Here is a 12459-nt window from a genome sequence, read left to right as displayed (position 1 = left end):
GTCAACTGGGTTGATTTTGGAGTCACACACACACACACACAGTTGGGTGGTAACAATCGTGTTTCCCTACACAGGCGACATCATTTCACTCTATATAGCAACAGTATACAACTAAACTGAAGAACTGCTCTAACACGCGAGCGCTGCGTGGATTACTCTGCTTCTTCTGCACATGCTCTGTTCCGAAATACTCTGCCAGGTTCCCACTCGCGGCTGTTCAACTATGCTCACAAGGGTCAAATTTTGAGTCACCATGATGCACACACACAGACATGGCCACCCAGAGCACGTCGAGCTTTCTCAGCGCTCCCCCATGTAAGGAACACCGAATGAACGTGGCAAATGAAAATAACAACGGCTTGAAAGAGTCGTTTTAGCTGCTTTTATTCCTGGCAGTCCCCGCTGAACGATCCTGTTACGCCGGACCGTGGTTCCGACTTTACTGCGCATGCAGCAGCCGTTCAGATAGCTCTCTGAGTTCCCGCAGAAATCGATTCGAAATAAACGCTTGCTTGGAGACACTTCGTTTTAGATTTTTGCCCTCCTGGGAAACACTGACCTTTGAAAAGCGTCTCGATTCAAGACTGACGCCAATGCACTGTCTGAAACGACCTACCAAGTACTGTTTTCCAACGGCCACTGAGGGTTCTTCTCAGGGCTCTTTCGCAAAGGCGCGAGTCCTTCTTGTCTGCGACTTTGAAGCGAAATCTCCATTTCTGTAGTAAATGAATAGGATGCAGCTCGTCACAGTGGTTCGCCTATTTCTTTGTGTACTCAGTGCGTTTCATTTATTCCCGAAAATGTCTTCCAAAGGCAGCGTCACCCAGGACGTCCATCCAAGCGCGTCTGTTCTCTTGGATTTCTCGTCGTTCAGAAGCCGATTTTCTTCTAAGAACCACTGAACCACATTTCCATTCTGCCAGCCGCATACACGTAGTGTGACTGACTCTTTTCCTTCCAAAAGGAGAGCTGATGCACCCTGTTTACGTCTCGAACCAGGGAGGCCGCTATCCGGCAGGTTTCTGCAGCATCTGTCAAACGCTCCCGGTGTACATCCATCCCAATGACGGTTACTGTTTAGCTACTCAGATTGCCCGACAGGCAAAGGCAACAGCTGTCTCAGTGTCACAACCGTCAAATGACGCTTTTGCTGGTTTTTCCCCTGTTGTTCTTCATGCGTCCTTGTGCCCTGTGGCGCCGTCCACTCCGGTCTCGCGTGCCGATTATTGTTTTCCGCGTAAGAAAAACTTATCTTGCACGTCGTGTTTCTCCCGCTAGAGTCGCAAATGGCACCAGCAAATGACACGAGCGCCAGCAAACAAAGTGACTCGCTCGACTCTGGAAGAACCACTTCAGCCGTCGATGCAGTACACGAAAGTAGGGAGGCCGACCGAGGTTCTGCTGAGGCAGCCAGTCTCTCAGGTCTCAGCAGTGAGCGTCGTTTTCCAAGCACATGGTCAAGCCCACAAGATGGTCCCGACCTGGGCGGCGATGCGTCGAGTTCGCACGCATCGTGTGTTGTCGGAGGCTTTTCAAAACAACATGACAGCTATTCAGGGCCGTCTCCGAATTCGGAGGAGTGCCAGAATGCAAATATCCATGCTGTGGACGGCAGCAGTGGAGGCCGAGAAGGCGGCGCCCTGAGGCTTTCTACTCTTGGTGAAGATGTCTTTCCACAGGCTAAAGATCCTGCGGGGTCCGATTTGTCGAAAGACAGGAACAACTGTTCTCTTGGTGCACCATGCAGCGCACTTGAGTCTCTCGCTAACGAGGCTGGAAGTGGACTCGACTCGTCTCTCTCCTCGTCTTTTCTGCAGCGCTTAGGCGTACGTGCGGTTTCTGCCTCAGCAGTAGAAGAACGCGTTCAAGAGGAACTTCAGCAACAGGAAGAAACGCTGAAGAAGCAGAGACAGAGACATCGATCGTCGGCGTCCTCCTCCTCCTCTAGTTCCTCGACAGCCCTGCCGTCTTGTCAAGAGGCAGCCGGTCGGTCTAAAGCGCCTTCGGTCCGACAACCGCCTTCGGGAGGCCTCCGGCCTTCCGAGAAGCAGGCGTTTTTCGGAGACGAGAAAGGGGGAACGGAGGGACAGAGCGCCACACGTTCTCCAGGCTATGGGGTGGAAGATCACAGCGGCACTGGCTTCGATGCGCTCGTAAGAGGATTCGCCTCTCGGCTGGATCCAGCTGTCGGAGAAAAGGAGACACGGGAGAGAGGCGGAGCGACAAATGCCGAGCAGGCGTTTTCGCGGAAACACGAATTTTCTGCTCGGCAAACTCGCGCGGCAGACGCACTGCGACTGACAACACAAGATTCCGGCTCGGAAGGCCGATTCCGTGAAGCATCACGACACGAAGACCAACAGAGCTGTAGAGCACCCGAGGAAGACGAACAAGAGAAAGACAGGGAACACCCAGGGGCGCTGCATCGCTTTCCGTCCCCCGAGCGACCTGACGAGGGAGGGCTCCATGGAGTAGGACGCGAAAAGGAGCGAATGGTGTTTCTCAGAGGCGAAGACGACGAAGAAGATGAAGAAGATGGAGATGAAGAGGAACTTGAGGAGGATGAGTGCTGGACGCCGGAGATGCAGAGAACAAAGCAGTATCGAGGGGGTAAGAAAAGTCGCGCCGATCTACAGGCGAGTGAAACGCCGTCACTCCCGCCCACTGGTCGTGCTGATCTGAAAAGGAAACGAGGAAAGATTTCTGAGCTCTCCCCTAGTAGCGAAGCTGCAGTCCGTAGCGTACCTCCAAGCCGTTCCCGCCATGTCTCACCTGCTACCGGGGATGGCGCCGTGAAGAGACATCTCGACGTCCGAAAAGCGAGGAAAGAAGCAGGCACAAATGACACTTCCAGGAGACAGAGGACAACTTCGCCTGATCTCTCATCTGAAGAAGAATCGGCGTACAGCCCCGAAGAGATGCCTTCTTCCGCTTCTTCTGTGTCTTCTGACGGCGAATGCAAGTCATCACGGTCAGCGCGAGGGGACACCGTCGCCTCCCGGTCTCCGTCGGAGGCGCGTCTTTGCGACCCGCCTCGCCAGCGACTACCGAGTCACACACCGCCTTCTCAGGCTTCCTCTGGACGTCTGGACAAAACGTCGGTGGACGACTCGTCTCTTACAGTGTATCGTCGTCGCGTGACTCTGTTCGAAAAGAACGCGCGACAAAGCAGCGACTCAGCCTTCGGCGAAGAGGTCCTTGTTTCTGCCGAGGCGGACGAGAGGAGAGAGCAGGGTGAGGGAGACGAAGGCCGCGGAGAAGCCTCTTCCGAGTCTCCCCAGACCTTCCTCAGAGTGCCGAAATTCATCTGGGAGAACCTGTATCCGCACCAGCAGACAGGGGTTCGCTGGCTGTGGCAACTGCTCAAGCAAGGTGTGGGCGGAATTGTCGGGGACGAGATGGGTCTCGGCAAAACGATCCAGGCTGTCGCCTTTCTGGCTGCTCTGCACCACTCTGGCGTCTTGCAGGTGAGAAACCTCGCGGAAGCCCCCACGGAAAACGGAGCCTACGTTTCCGACGACGCTGGATCCCCCTTGACTCTCAGTGCACTGAACCGGGGGGTCACAACAACACCGCAGAAGCTGCTCGACACATTCATAAGGAATGACGAAGTCGCAGACTACGCCGAGTTCGCGGTGGCACTCCGCCAGTGACGAGACTGCCGTTGAGTCTGTTTGCGGCTTCCCCACGACGTCTGTATCGTGCGTCGTCTCTCCGTTGCTGTGTCCGCGTCGACATTGCCTCTGTGAACGTTCTACGGTTCTGAACTTTTGCGAGACCTTCTTGGGGTCGAGGCGCGTCTCTCGGTTTAGATGTTCAAGGTGGCGATGTCTCAAATTGGGCCGCCAGTGGCTTCTGACCTTGCGGACTCTTCCGATTTTCAGGACTTGTGGGAGTTCCAGCGTCAAGCAGTCGCCCGAGCTGCGATGTCGTCGATGCCGCGCGGCGCGGCTGCTGCTGGATCTTCTCGGCTCTTGCGAAAAAAAGGGGGAGACGGAGGAGTTCTCGTTGTTTGTCCGGCAACGGTTCTCCACCAGTGGGCGAAGGAGTTTCATCTTTGGTACCCACCACTGCGCGTCTGCGTCTTCCACCAAAAGGCGAGCTCAGAACCGAAGACTACGGGATGCGTTCAGATCTAGAACGACGCAAACCAAGTTGCCACCATTGACAGACCCGCCTGTTTCCAACACCACACACAACTCTCGAATTGTGTGTTTATCGATGTACATGCATATACTGTCTACGTGCTGTTCATTACATATATATATGTATGTATTTGTTCATTACATATATATATATATATATATATATATATGTATTTGAGCCGTGTGATGGCTTCTTGAGAGTCCTGGACGCTCCCTGGTGAGCGCGGGGCGTCGAGTTGCCTGCGCTACGGATTCGAGGTACCGTTCCAGTATCTGCGAGCTCCCGTTGTACGCATATACACACGCACATGCATCTCCGTTGTAATTGCGCGTTTGAAAACGCTATCAAGCTTCCACAGCAAGTATGATCAAAGAACTGAAATTTGGGTTCTCGTTGCCTCATTCATATGTGCAAGCGGGATCTGTCCATCCAAATATGCCTATGTTTATGTATTTATGTACGTATATAATGTATATATGTATATGTATATATATGTATATATATATATATATATATATATGAAAGAATGTGTGGTTACGAATGAGCAGGGGTACATTTGTGGAGGAGGAGGTAGACACTCTGTTTTGTACTTGTAGTCTACCGTTTGTCCGGCGTTAATGGCCGTCTTGCGTCTCCCTCTCTCGTCAAGAGGTGGATGGCCATGTGCCAGGCCTAGTTGAGCTTCCCTCGGCGTCTTCCTGCATCAACGCGAGTGCATGCGTTGTCTCTGCCTGCAGAGTATTGATCGTCTGGAAGAAGCAGCGCGGGCAGCTGAGGAGAGCAACGGCATTCTTCTGACAACTTACGAGACGTTTCGAATGCATCTCGTGAGCGTTCGCTCTTTTGTGTGACTTTCTGATCGCTTCATCATCTGCTCTTCCGCAGGCATTCGTGCTGTGTCAACAGGTCTCTTGCCAGTGCTTGAAGTCAGCAGATCTGTAAGGTGACTCTTGATCTTCCTTTTCCACAATGCGTTTCTTCTGCTGTACGAATGCAATCGCGTTGCGTGCGTACGTTGACTTTACGAACGCCGGGTGGGGCGTCCTCTCTCGCTGTTAAATGGACTGAGGATGTAAGCGCTGTCGAGGAATTGCAAAGCAGGAGAGAGTGACATCCAGGTCGCGATTCATCCTCGGTTTCGATGTTCTCTCTTCGCAGCGACTTCTCCTGCGATACGTCTGGAAGATGGCCATTTTGGATGAAGGACAGAAAATACGGAATCCGCATGCGGCAATTACCCTCGCCGTTAAACAAGTCGGTTGCTCCCGTCCTTCAAACAGGGAAAAAGAACTTTCACTGATGCGAACTCGTCATGTCTCCATGCCGAACCGACCATTTTAGAGGGCCGCAAGAGCTTCTACTTTCTCTACACCATTGCATATCTATAGATACAGTAACGAAATGCTTCGCGCATGCGCATGCTTTCTCCCGCCCTGTGTCTCTCTCTAAGCTTTCGCTCAGATCTGTCACATACACACATGTGCCATCTGTCTGTCCGGGATAGGAGATTGACACACTGCCTGGTTGCGACATCTGTTTCTCTATCTCTCTGTTCGTCTTTAGGTCCAGCGTGCTCTCTCTCCATTCACATGCCTCAATAGAAAGTACGCATGCAGGCATTTGTGTGTATCGCAAATCAGCTGTGTGTGGAGGCACCGTGAGCAAGTGTGCCCTTCACCATCTGCGGGTGCTTGCAGTTGGCGTCCCTCCCCGTTCAGCTCGTTTGTTCCACTTTTCCTCTGCGTTGGGTCTTCCAGCTGCCGACTCCGCATCGTTTGATTCTCTCCGCGACGCCGATTCAGAACAACTTGCAGGAATTCTGGTCGCTTCTGGATTTCGCTGCGCCTGGGCGCCTCGGCACACTGCCTGTCTTCCTCGAGCAAATTGCAGAACCGATCACAATGGTAAGAACTGTGGAGGCTGATACGCGAGGAGAAGGACGCGGCGAAGGCAGGGGAGTCGGTGAAAGGCGAGAAGAAGGGGAGAACGAGAGAGAGGAGGGAAGCAGACGGACGTGATGGAGACTGGAAAGAGAAACGGAGAACGGAGCAGCGAAGAAACGGTTGTCCAAAGAGCAAAGAGAGAAGGCGAAGAGATAAGGAAGGAGTAACAGGAAAGTGAAGGCGAAAAAGCGACTCAACAGTTGATCCGGGTGATTTCGTCTGTTGCGTGTGTGGATCTCGGTTCGAAAGAGCTCGCAGACGTCCTGTCTGTACACACACAGGGTCGCGTTTTCCTTTCCGTCTCCTCTGATTCTCGTTCTCGTTCCACTGTGTGTCCTGTTCTTTCTGTTTTCTCTTCCTAGTCTCTTCGCGGGGCCCCTTGCGTTTCTGTGCTTTTCGTTTTCGCTTCATGACTTGTCCTGTTTCATCTGCTCCTGCTCTTTGCCTTTTGTCTTCATCGCGTTTTTCCTCTCTCCAGGGAGGGTACGCAAACGCTTCCCGGGAGAGCGTGGAGGCCGCGTACCGCTGTGCGTGTCTTCTGCGTAAAGTTGCACTGCCTCTGATTCTTAGACGATCCAAGAAAGAAATGCAAGAATTTCTGCGTCTCCCAAACAAAGCTGAAGAGGTACAGCGCAGTGAAGTTCGAAGACGACGGATGTTCTAAAACGCAGCTGAGACAAAAGTCACATTCCTTCGCAAATGCGCACAGATGCATATCAGTCTATCTATCTACATATACAGATATGCGATTGGGTATCTCTGTGGTGATCCATGCGAACGTGAAGATGTATTTATATATACATGTATGCAGAGAAGCACAAACATGTGTGTCGGCATACGTACGTCTACGTGCATGCATGCATGGATACCTACATACATACTCAGATATATATATATATATATATATATTGATATATATATATATATATATTGATAGATGTATGTCAGGGGACTGCGTATCTGCACCGTTTTTTGTACGAGTGGGGCATGCTCTCCACCTTTGTAAAGGACTCTCGTTTTGAGTTGTCGATGGCCTTGGGTCATGGATTTCCTCAGCTTCAAAGTCCGGGGACCCAGACTGTTTTTCTTGCCATGCGATTGCTACTCAAGGCCATCCTGTAGCCGCGCTCTGCATGCGAGAGTGTGCTGGCCTCACGGTGGCGTGAGTTTCGAGGTTTGCGCCTTCGTTTTTACCTGTTCGCCTCCCTCTGCAGGTACTCTTGTGCAACATGACTGCGGAGCAGTACGCCCTGTACGTGGACTTTCTCGCCGTACAGAAGGCGCGCTTTTCTCGACACCACTATCACCCAAACGATGCGTTTTCCTCTCCCTTTGAGGCTTCTGAAGAGACGCTGGAGAAACGCGACAGATGCCGCATGCTCTTCACTCTGTCCGTGCTGAGAAAAATTGCCAATCACCCTGACCTGCTTCTGGTCCACAACGAGGTCCGCCCCGAGGACTACGGAAATCCAGAGAGGTGAGGACGCGCGCGAGCAACATCCCCGGAGGCATGAGCAAACACCGAGAGAGAGAGACGTGGAGGATAGAGGGAAGACGAGGAAGCGAGAAGAAGACTGCAGCAGGTTGTGCAGATGCTGATGGACGGAAGCGCTTCACCGCGAAGGGGAAGCGAAGAGCACACAGAGCTCGCCAAACCGTTTTCGATGCTGTTTCGGGGAATTTTCAGGTCTGGAAAACTGATCGTCTTGCGAGAAGTCCTTCGCGTCTGGAAGGCCGAGGGCCGGCGCGTTCTCCTCTTTGCTCAAACAGTTCAAATGCTCGACATTCTCCAGCGTTTCCTCGAAACCTGCGACCCCTCAGTGCCTTCGTCTTCTTCCTCGGCGCCTTCTTCGACACTCGGCGGAAAAAAAGGATTCTCGTTTTTGCGCTTGGACGGCGGAGTTCCGGTCGCCAGTCGACATGCAATAGTGGACAGCTTCCAAAGAGACTCGGTACAGCTTCCTTCACCTTGTTCGTTTGCGCCTGTCCACACCAGAGTTCAGAGGCGTTGGCGCGCCCGCCTATAGGCCGACGCCTTGTGGCGGCCGTCCACAACGCTCAAAGACATTCTGTACCCTGCGAGACGTTTTCCGCATGGAGGCAGATTGACGGTGGAGATGCGTATCGTCTTCAGCGCCTGCATAGACTCGGTCGGATACACGCATGCAGTGCGACGTGCATGCAGTCGTGAATTCATAAATCCACTTGCTCACGTATAATCATGTGCATGCGCTCGCATATACGTCGACATGTGCTCGAGTCTGTGCGTACGAAGTCGGTGAAGAACACAGATGCCTTCGGGTTCATGAAGAGAGTTTCCGCTCGACTCTTCTCTCGGACAATTCGACGCCTGGTTTTTTCTCTACAGTCCATCTTTGCGCTGCTTCTCACGACGCGCGTCGGCGGCGTCGGCCTCAATCTCACCGCAGCAGATCGAGTTGTGATTTTCGACCCAGATTGGAATCCGATGACTGACATGCAGGCAAGAACCTTCTGAGAAACGCCTCTTTTCGATCTTTCAAAAACGCAACACTCCGTCGATGCTTCACAGAGAACCACCCGTCCTCTCAGAAAACAAGCTTCAAAGACACCCGTCTACATGTGCATTTTCATCTCCCTTTGAAGGGTCGCTCACATGCATACAAATATGTATATACATGCATAAATATATAAATATATATTTAAATATAAATATAAATATATATAAATATATTTATATATATGTATGTATATGTAGGCGTGAAGTGGTGAAGCCGAGTCAAATAAAAACATCTGGAGGTTTCGAGAGTTTTTGAGTAGACGCGTTTGGAAGAGAGGTGGAGGGAAGCCATGCTTCAGGGTCGCGTCAGGCGCGTTTTTTGCGTTTCGTTTTCGCCTTTCTCCTCGTTGCAGTGCCTAGTTGATTCGTTAAAGAATCGAGTTAGTTCCCCCCGACAAAGGCCCTCGTGTCGTTATTTTGTCGGATGTCTGTCGCTTTGCCTTCTTCTTCTTCTTCTGTCTGGTGTTTCCTGTTTCCTGTCTCTCCACCCAGTCGTGCGTCTCTTTCTGCTCACCGTCCTCTGGCTGCTGTGTCTGTGTGCTCCGCCTTCTTCGGCTGCTGGATCTCTTCACGTTGGCTTTGCCTTCTCGCGGACTTCCGCGCTCCTGCGTCTCCGCGGCTGCACAGGCTCGAGAGCGCAGCTGGCGAATTGGCCAGAGCAAAGACGTCTGCATTTACCGGCTGCTGACCTCGGGGAGCGTGGAAGAGAAAGTGTACCACCGACAAGTCTTCAAGTTCTTCTTGAGTCAGAAGGTCCTGCAGGACCCGCGGCAGCGAAAGTTTTTCAAGCGCAATGACCTGCAGGTATAAAGGCGGAGGAGAAAGCGACGAGCAGCGCAATCGGGGGAAAGTATGGCTGCCTAGACACTGCAGGGGGAACAGAGAGAAACAGAGTGAGAAAGCACCCACGGAAACAAGTCCTCTTCTGTTGATCGAGACAGTTTGTCTGCTACGCTACGCTCTTTTTCGTCGGTTTGCGATGGTCTGCGGCGGCGTAGGGAACTTCTCATGCCTTCTGTCTCTTCTCTAGTTTCATGGTGGGTCTGCTTTGACAAGTATCAAAGTCCGTCGGTCTCTGTCTCGGTGCGTCGCAGGAAATGCTGGAGCCGCCTCCACCTCCGCCAGGATACTCCGCGAGCTCTGCGCCAGGCGTCGGTGCCTGCGTGTCTTCGAAGTAAGCGATGAGCGGACGTTCCGTCTCTTCTTTCCTCGTCGCCTCCTTTCACCCTCCTTTCGCTGCTGTGTCAACGTTCTTCTCTCTCATCTCACCTCCCTCCCTCTCTTCTTCTTCTTTTCCTTCTCTGTCTTCTTCTTTTCCTTCTCTGTCTTCTTCTTGTCCTTCTCTGTCTTCTGCTTCTTTTCCTTCTTCTTCTTCTTCTTTTTTCACGAACCTGATGCCCTGCCCTCCTCCGACGCCTTCTTTCCACGCTTGCCAGGTATCGCGACTGGCTGCGCGGCGGGATCCGGTGGGAGCGGCGAGCTGCGGAGAAGGCCTTCAAGGGCGGTCGGAGCGAGGAGACAGTGGAGACAGGCACGAGGAAAGTGTGGGGTGACCAGCCGGAGGTGGAGGACGAGACCTGGCAGGCCTTCCAGCGCGCAGCAGCCGAGGCCGGCACCGACGGCAACCTGGGCGAAGAGCTGGCTCGTGAAAACAACCTCATTTTGAAGACGTTGCTCGACGCTCAAGGCATCAAGGTAGATTCCGCGGTCCGGTGAATCGCCTGCTCAAAGAGGTTTTCGTTTCTGTTCTTCTGTCGTCGCCTCTGTTCCACTTTGCTTGCTCTCTTGAAAGTTGGCAGAGCCACAGCTCGCCATGGGCGGCTGCTGGAAGCAGTCCAGGGGGCGGTGAGAATGGATTGTTGCCTTCGCCGATCTCCAATCGTGATGCCTTCTATCGTGCCTGGACATCCACTCGAGCTGGACGTCTGCCTGGTAGCTCTCTGACTCCCTGCGTACATTCAGTCACAGGGAAGGATGGTCGGACGTTTTCGCGTCAGTTCCGAGAGATCACCCTCGTTCTTCTCTTTTCTTGTCCAGGCTGACCTCCGTCGCTGTCCCAGTGTGTGCAGTCCTGCCATCACCAGCTGCCATTTGCACTGTCGATCTCGCGGCCTGTTTCTCTTCCTCATGTCCTTGCTTGCCTTTGTGGCGCTGCTCCACTTTGCTGGCTTTTTCCTGGTATCGTTCGCAGACATCCCTGACGCAAGACGACTTAGAACGACCTCTTCTGGACGCTTCCATCGTCGATCGCCAGAGTCGCGACATTGGTAAGCGCGGCGTCTCTGCTGTCGTTATCACTTTTCCTTCCTCTTGCACTCCTGAAGAACCAGCTCTCGTCTACCGTCCGTTTTCTTTCTGGTCGCTTGCCCCCCGCTCGCCTCTCGCGTCGCTGCACGCCTGTTGCCAATCCCTGCGCTCTCTCCGGTTCTGCCTTCATGTGACATACACGCGTGGAGGTATCGTCTTCGATCTCGAGTTGCCGTCTCTCCATCGTCTACTCCTTCGCCCGCAAACTCTGCGCTTTTCTCATGCCTGCGTCTCGCGGCCTCGCGCTGGTCTGTACCAGGTCCTCTCTCTCTCTCTCTCGCTCTCGTCTTTCCGTTCTCCTGTGCGTCTCTTCCTCTCTCTTGTCACGACGCGCTGTGTTTCCTACGTCTCGCCTCGCCTTTCCTTCCTTCTGTTCTTCTCCTTCAGCGAAGGCGGCGATGCAGGCGCTGCGCAACTCGCAGCTGGAGCGCATGTCTCACGGCATCGACGTACGTGCAAGGAAAAAAGGCAGGAGCAACGCGACGTGGAAACGAAGGCTTCCCCGTTCGATCTTCGGAGCTCCCCGTGGTGCCGTCGCTTCGTTCCTCTTGCATGTCTGTTCCTGGTTTCCCGCTTTCTCTGGACGCCTTCGCTTGATGCGTTTCTTTCCTTCCAGTGTCGCTCGTTTCAGCGACTCGTCGCTCGCCGCGCCTTCGTCGGACCTTCCTGTTTTGCCCACTTCGCCTTTTGATTTTCTGGCGTCCTTCAGTGTTCTTCAGCTTCACTTGTCTTCTCTCACCCGGTGGCTCCTTTTCCCCAGGTTCCAACGTGGACGGGGAAATGCGGACGCGCTGGCATTCCCGCCGCAGCGGCCAGACGATCGAACGCTTCACGATCTGCTTCTTCCTCGACTTCTGCGTCTCTCTGCTCCCTCTCTTCTCCGTCCTCCGGTGTTGCTGCGTCCATTCTCGCTGGCCTGCGGAAGCTTCAGCGTTCGTTGGTGAGAGGAAATGCGAGAGAGAGGCCGAGGCCGAGGCAGGGCGGACGGGAAGCACACGAGAGCAGAAAAGGAAGAACATTGTTCGCTCGTGGAGAGCGAGAGAATCGAGAGAGAAAGCGAGATGACACAGGAAAGAAGGGGAGAGAGAGAGAAGAGAGAGAAAGCGAGATGAGACAGGAAAGAAGGGGAGAGAGAGAGAATCGAGAGAGAAGGCCAAGACGATGAAGAAAGTCAGAGAGGAGAAAACGCAGAGGTGAGGATCCGGTTTCGCTGCACTGTCCGTTCGACGAGCGTCGCGAGTGTCAAGATTCAGTTTTGATGGATTTCTGCTTCTTCCAGAGAGCATCCAGAGAGCCTTCGCTCGACAGCCGGGCCGCGTCACTTTCGCAAGACCGAGACGACCGAGGAAGCAAAAGTAGAGAAGGAGCCAGAACCGGAGAGAGAGACGAAACTGTCTCCCTCACATTTGAGGAGAAGAAACTGGCTGAGGAAATTCTTCACTTTTTTCTCTCGCGGCCAGAAAGCGACTTTGCTGTCACCACTGGAGAGGTACATCGAACGCCGCCAAACGTCAATCAAGAAAA

General features: G+C 53.3%; 1 protein-coding gene across 1 annotated transcript in view; it reads left to right on the top strand.

Annotated features, from left to right (window-relative positions):
• Positions 1–674: 674 nt before the first annotated feature.
• Positions 675–12459, top strand: part of RAD26 (SWI2/SNF2-containing protein RAD26) — a 14335-nt gene continuing 2550 nt past the window's right edge. Inside the window, exons 1-16 of the mRNA XM_018781315.1 lie at positions 675–3467; positions 3885–4097; positions 4884–4973; positions 5305–5400; positions 5904–6050; positions 6568–6714; positions 7304–7566; positions 7777–8041; positions 8458–8571; positions 9256–9432; positions 9723–9802; positions 10065–10323; positions 10820–10895; positions 11323–11384; positions 11696–11875; positions 12215–12424. Coding sequence (XP_018637150.1) covers positions 1287–3467; positions 3885–4097; positions 4884–4973; positions 5305–5400; positions 5904–6050; positions 6568–6714; positions 7304–7566; positions 7777–8041; positions 8458–8571; positions 9256–9432; positions 9723–9802; positions 10065–10323; positions 10820–10895; positions 11323–11384; positions 11696–11875; positions 12215–12424 — 4560 coding nt within the window. The 5' untranslated portion in view covers positions 675–1286. The remainder of the gene's footprint in view (positions 3468–3884; positions 4098–4883; positions 4974–5304; positions 5401–5903; positions 6051–6567; positions 6715–7303; positions 7567–7776; positions 8042–8457; positions 8572–9255; positions 9433–9722; positions 9803–10064; positions 10324–10819; positions 10896–11322; positions 11385–11695; positions 11876–12214; positions 12425–12459) is intronic.

The sequence above is a fragment of the Toxoplasma gondii genome, chromosome VIIb (genome assembly GCF_000006565.2).
Source record: "Toxoplasma gondii ME49 chromosome VIIb, whole genome shotgun sequence".
NCBI classification, from domain to species: Eukaryota; Apicomplexa; class Conoidasida; order Eucoccidiorida; family Sarcocystidae; genus Toxoplasma; species Toxoplasma gondii.
Note: the sequence above shows the minus strand (reverse complement) of the source record. Positions and strands in the feature narration are given on the sequence as shown.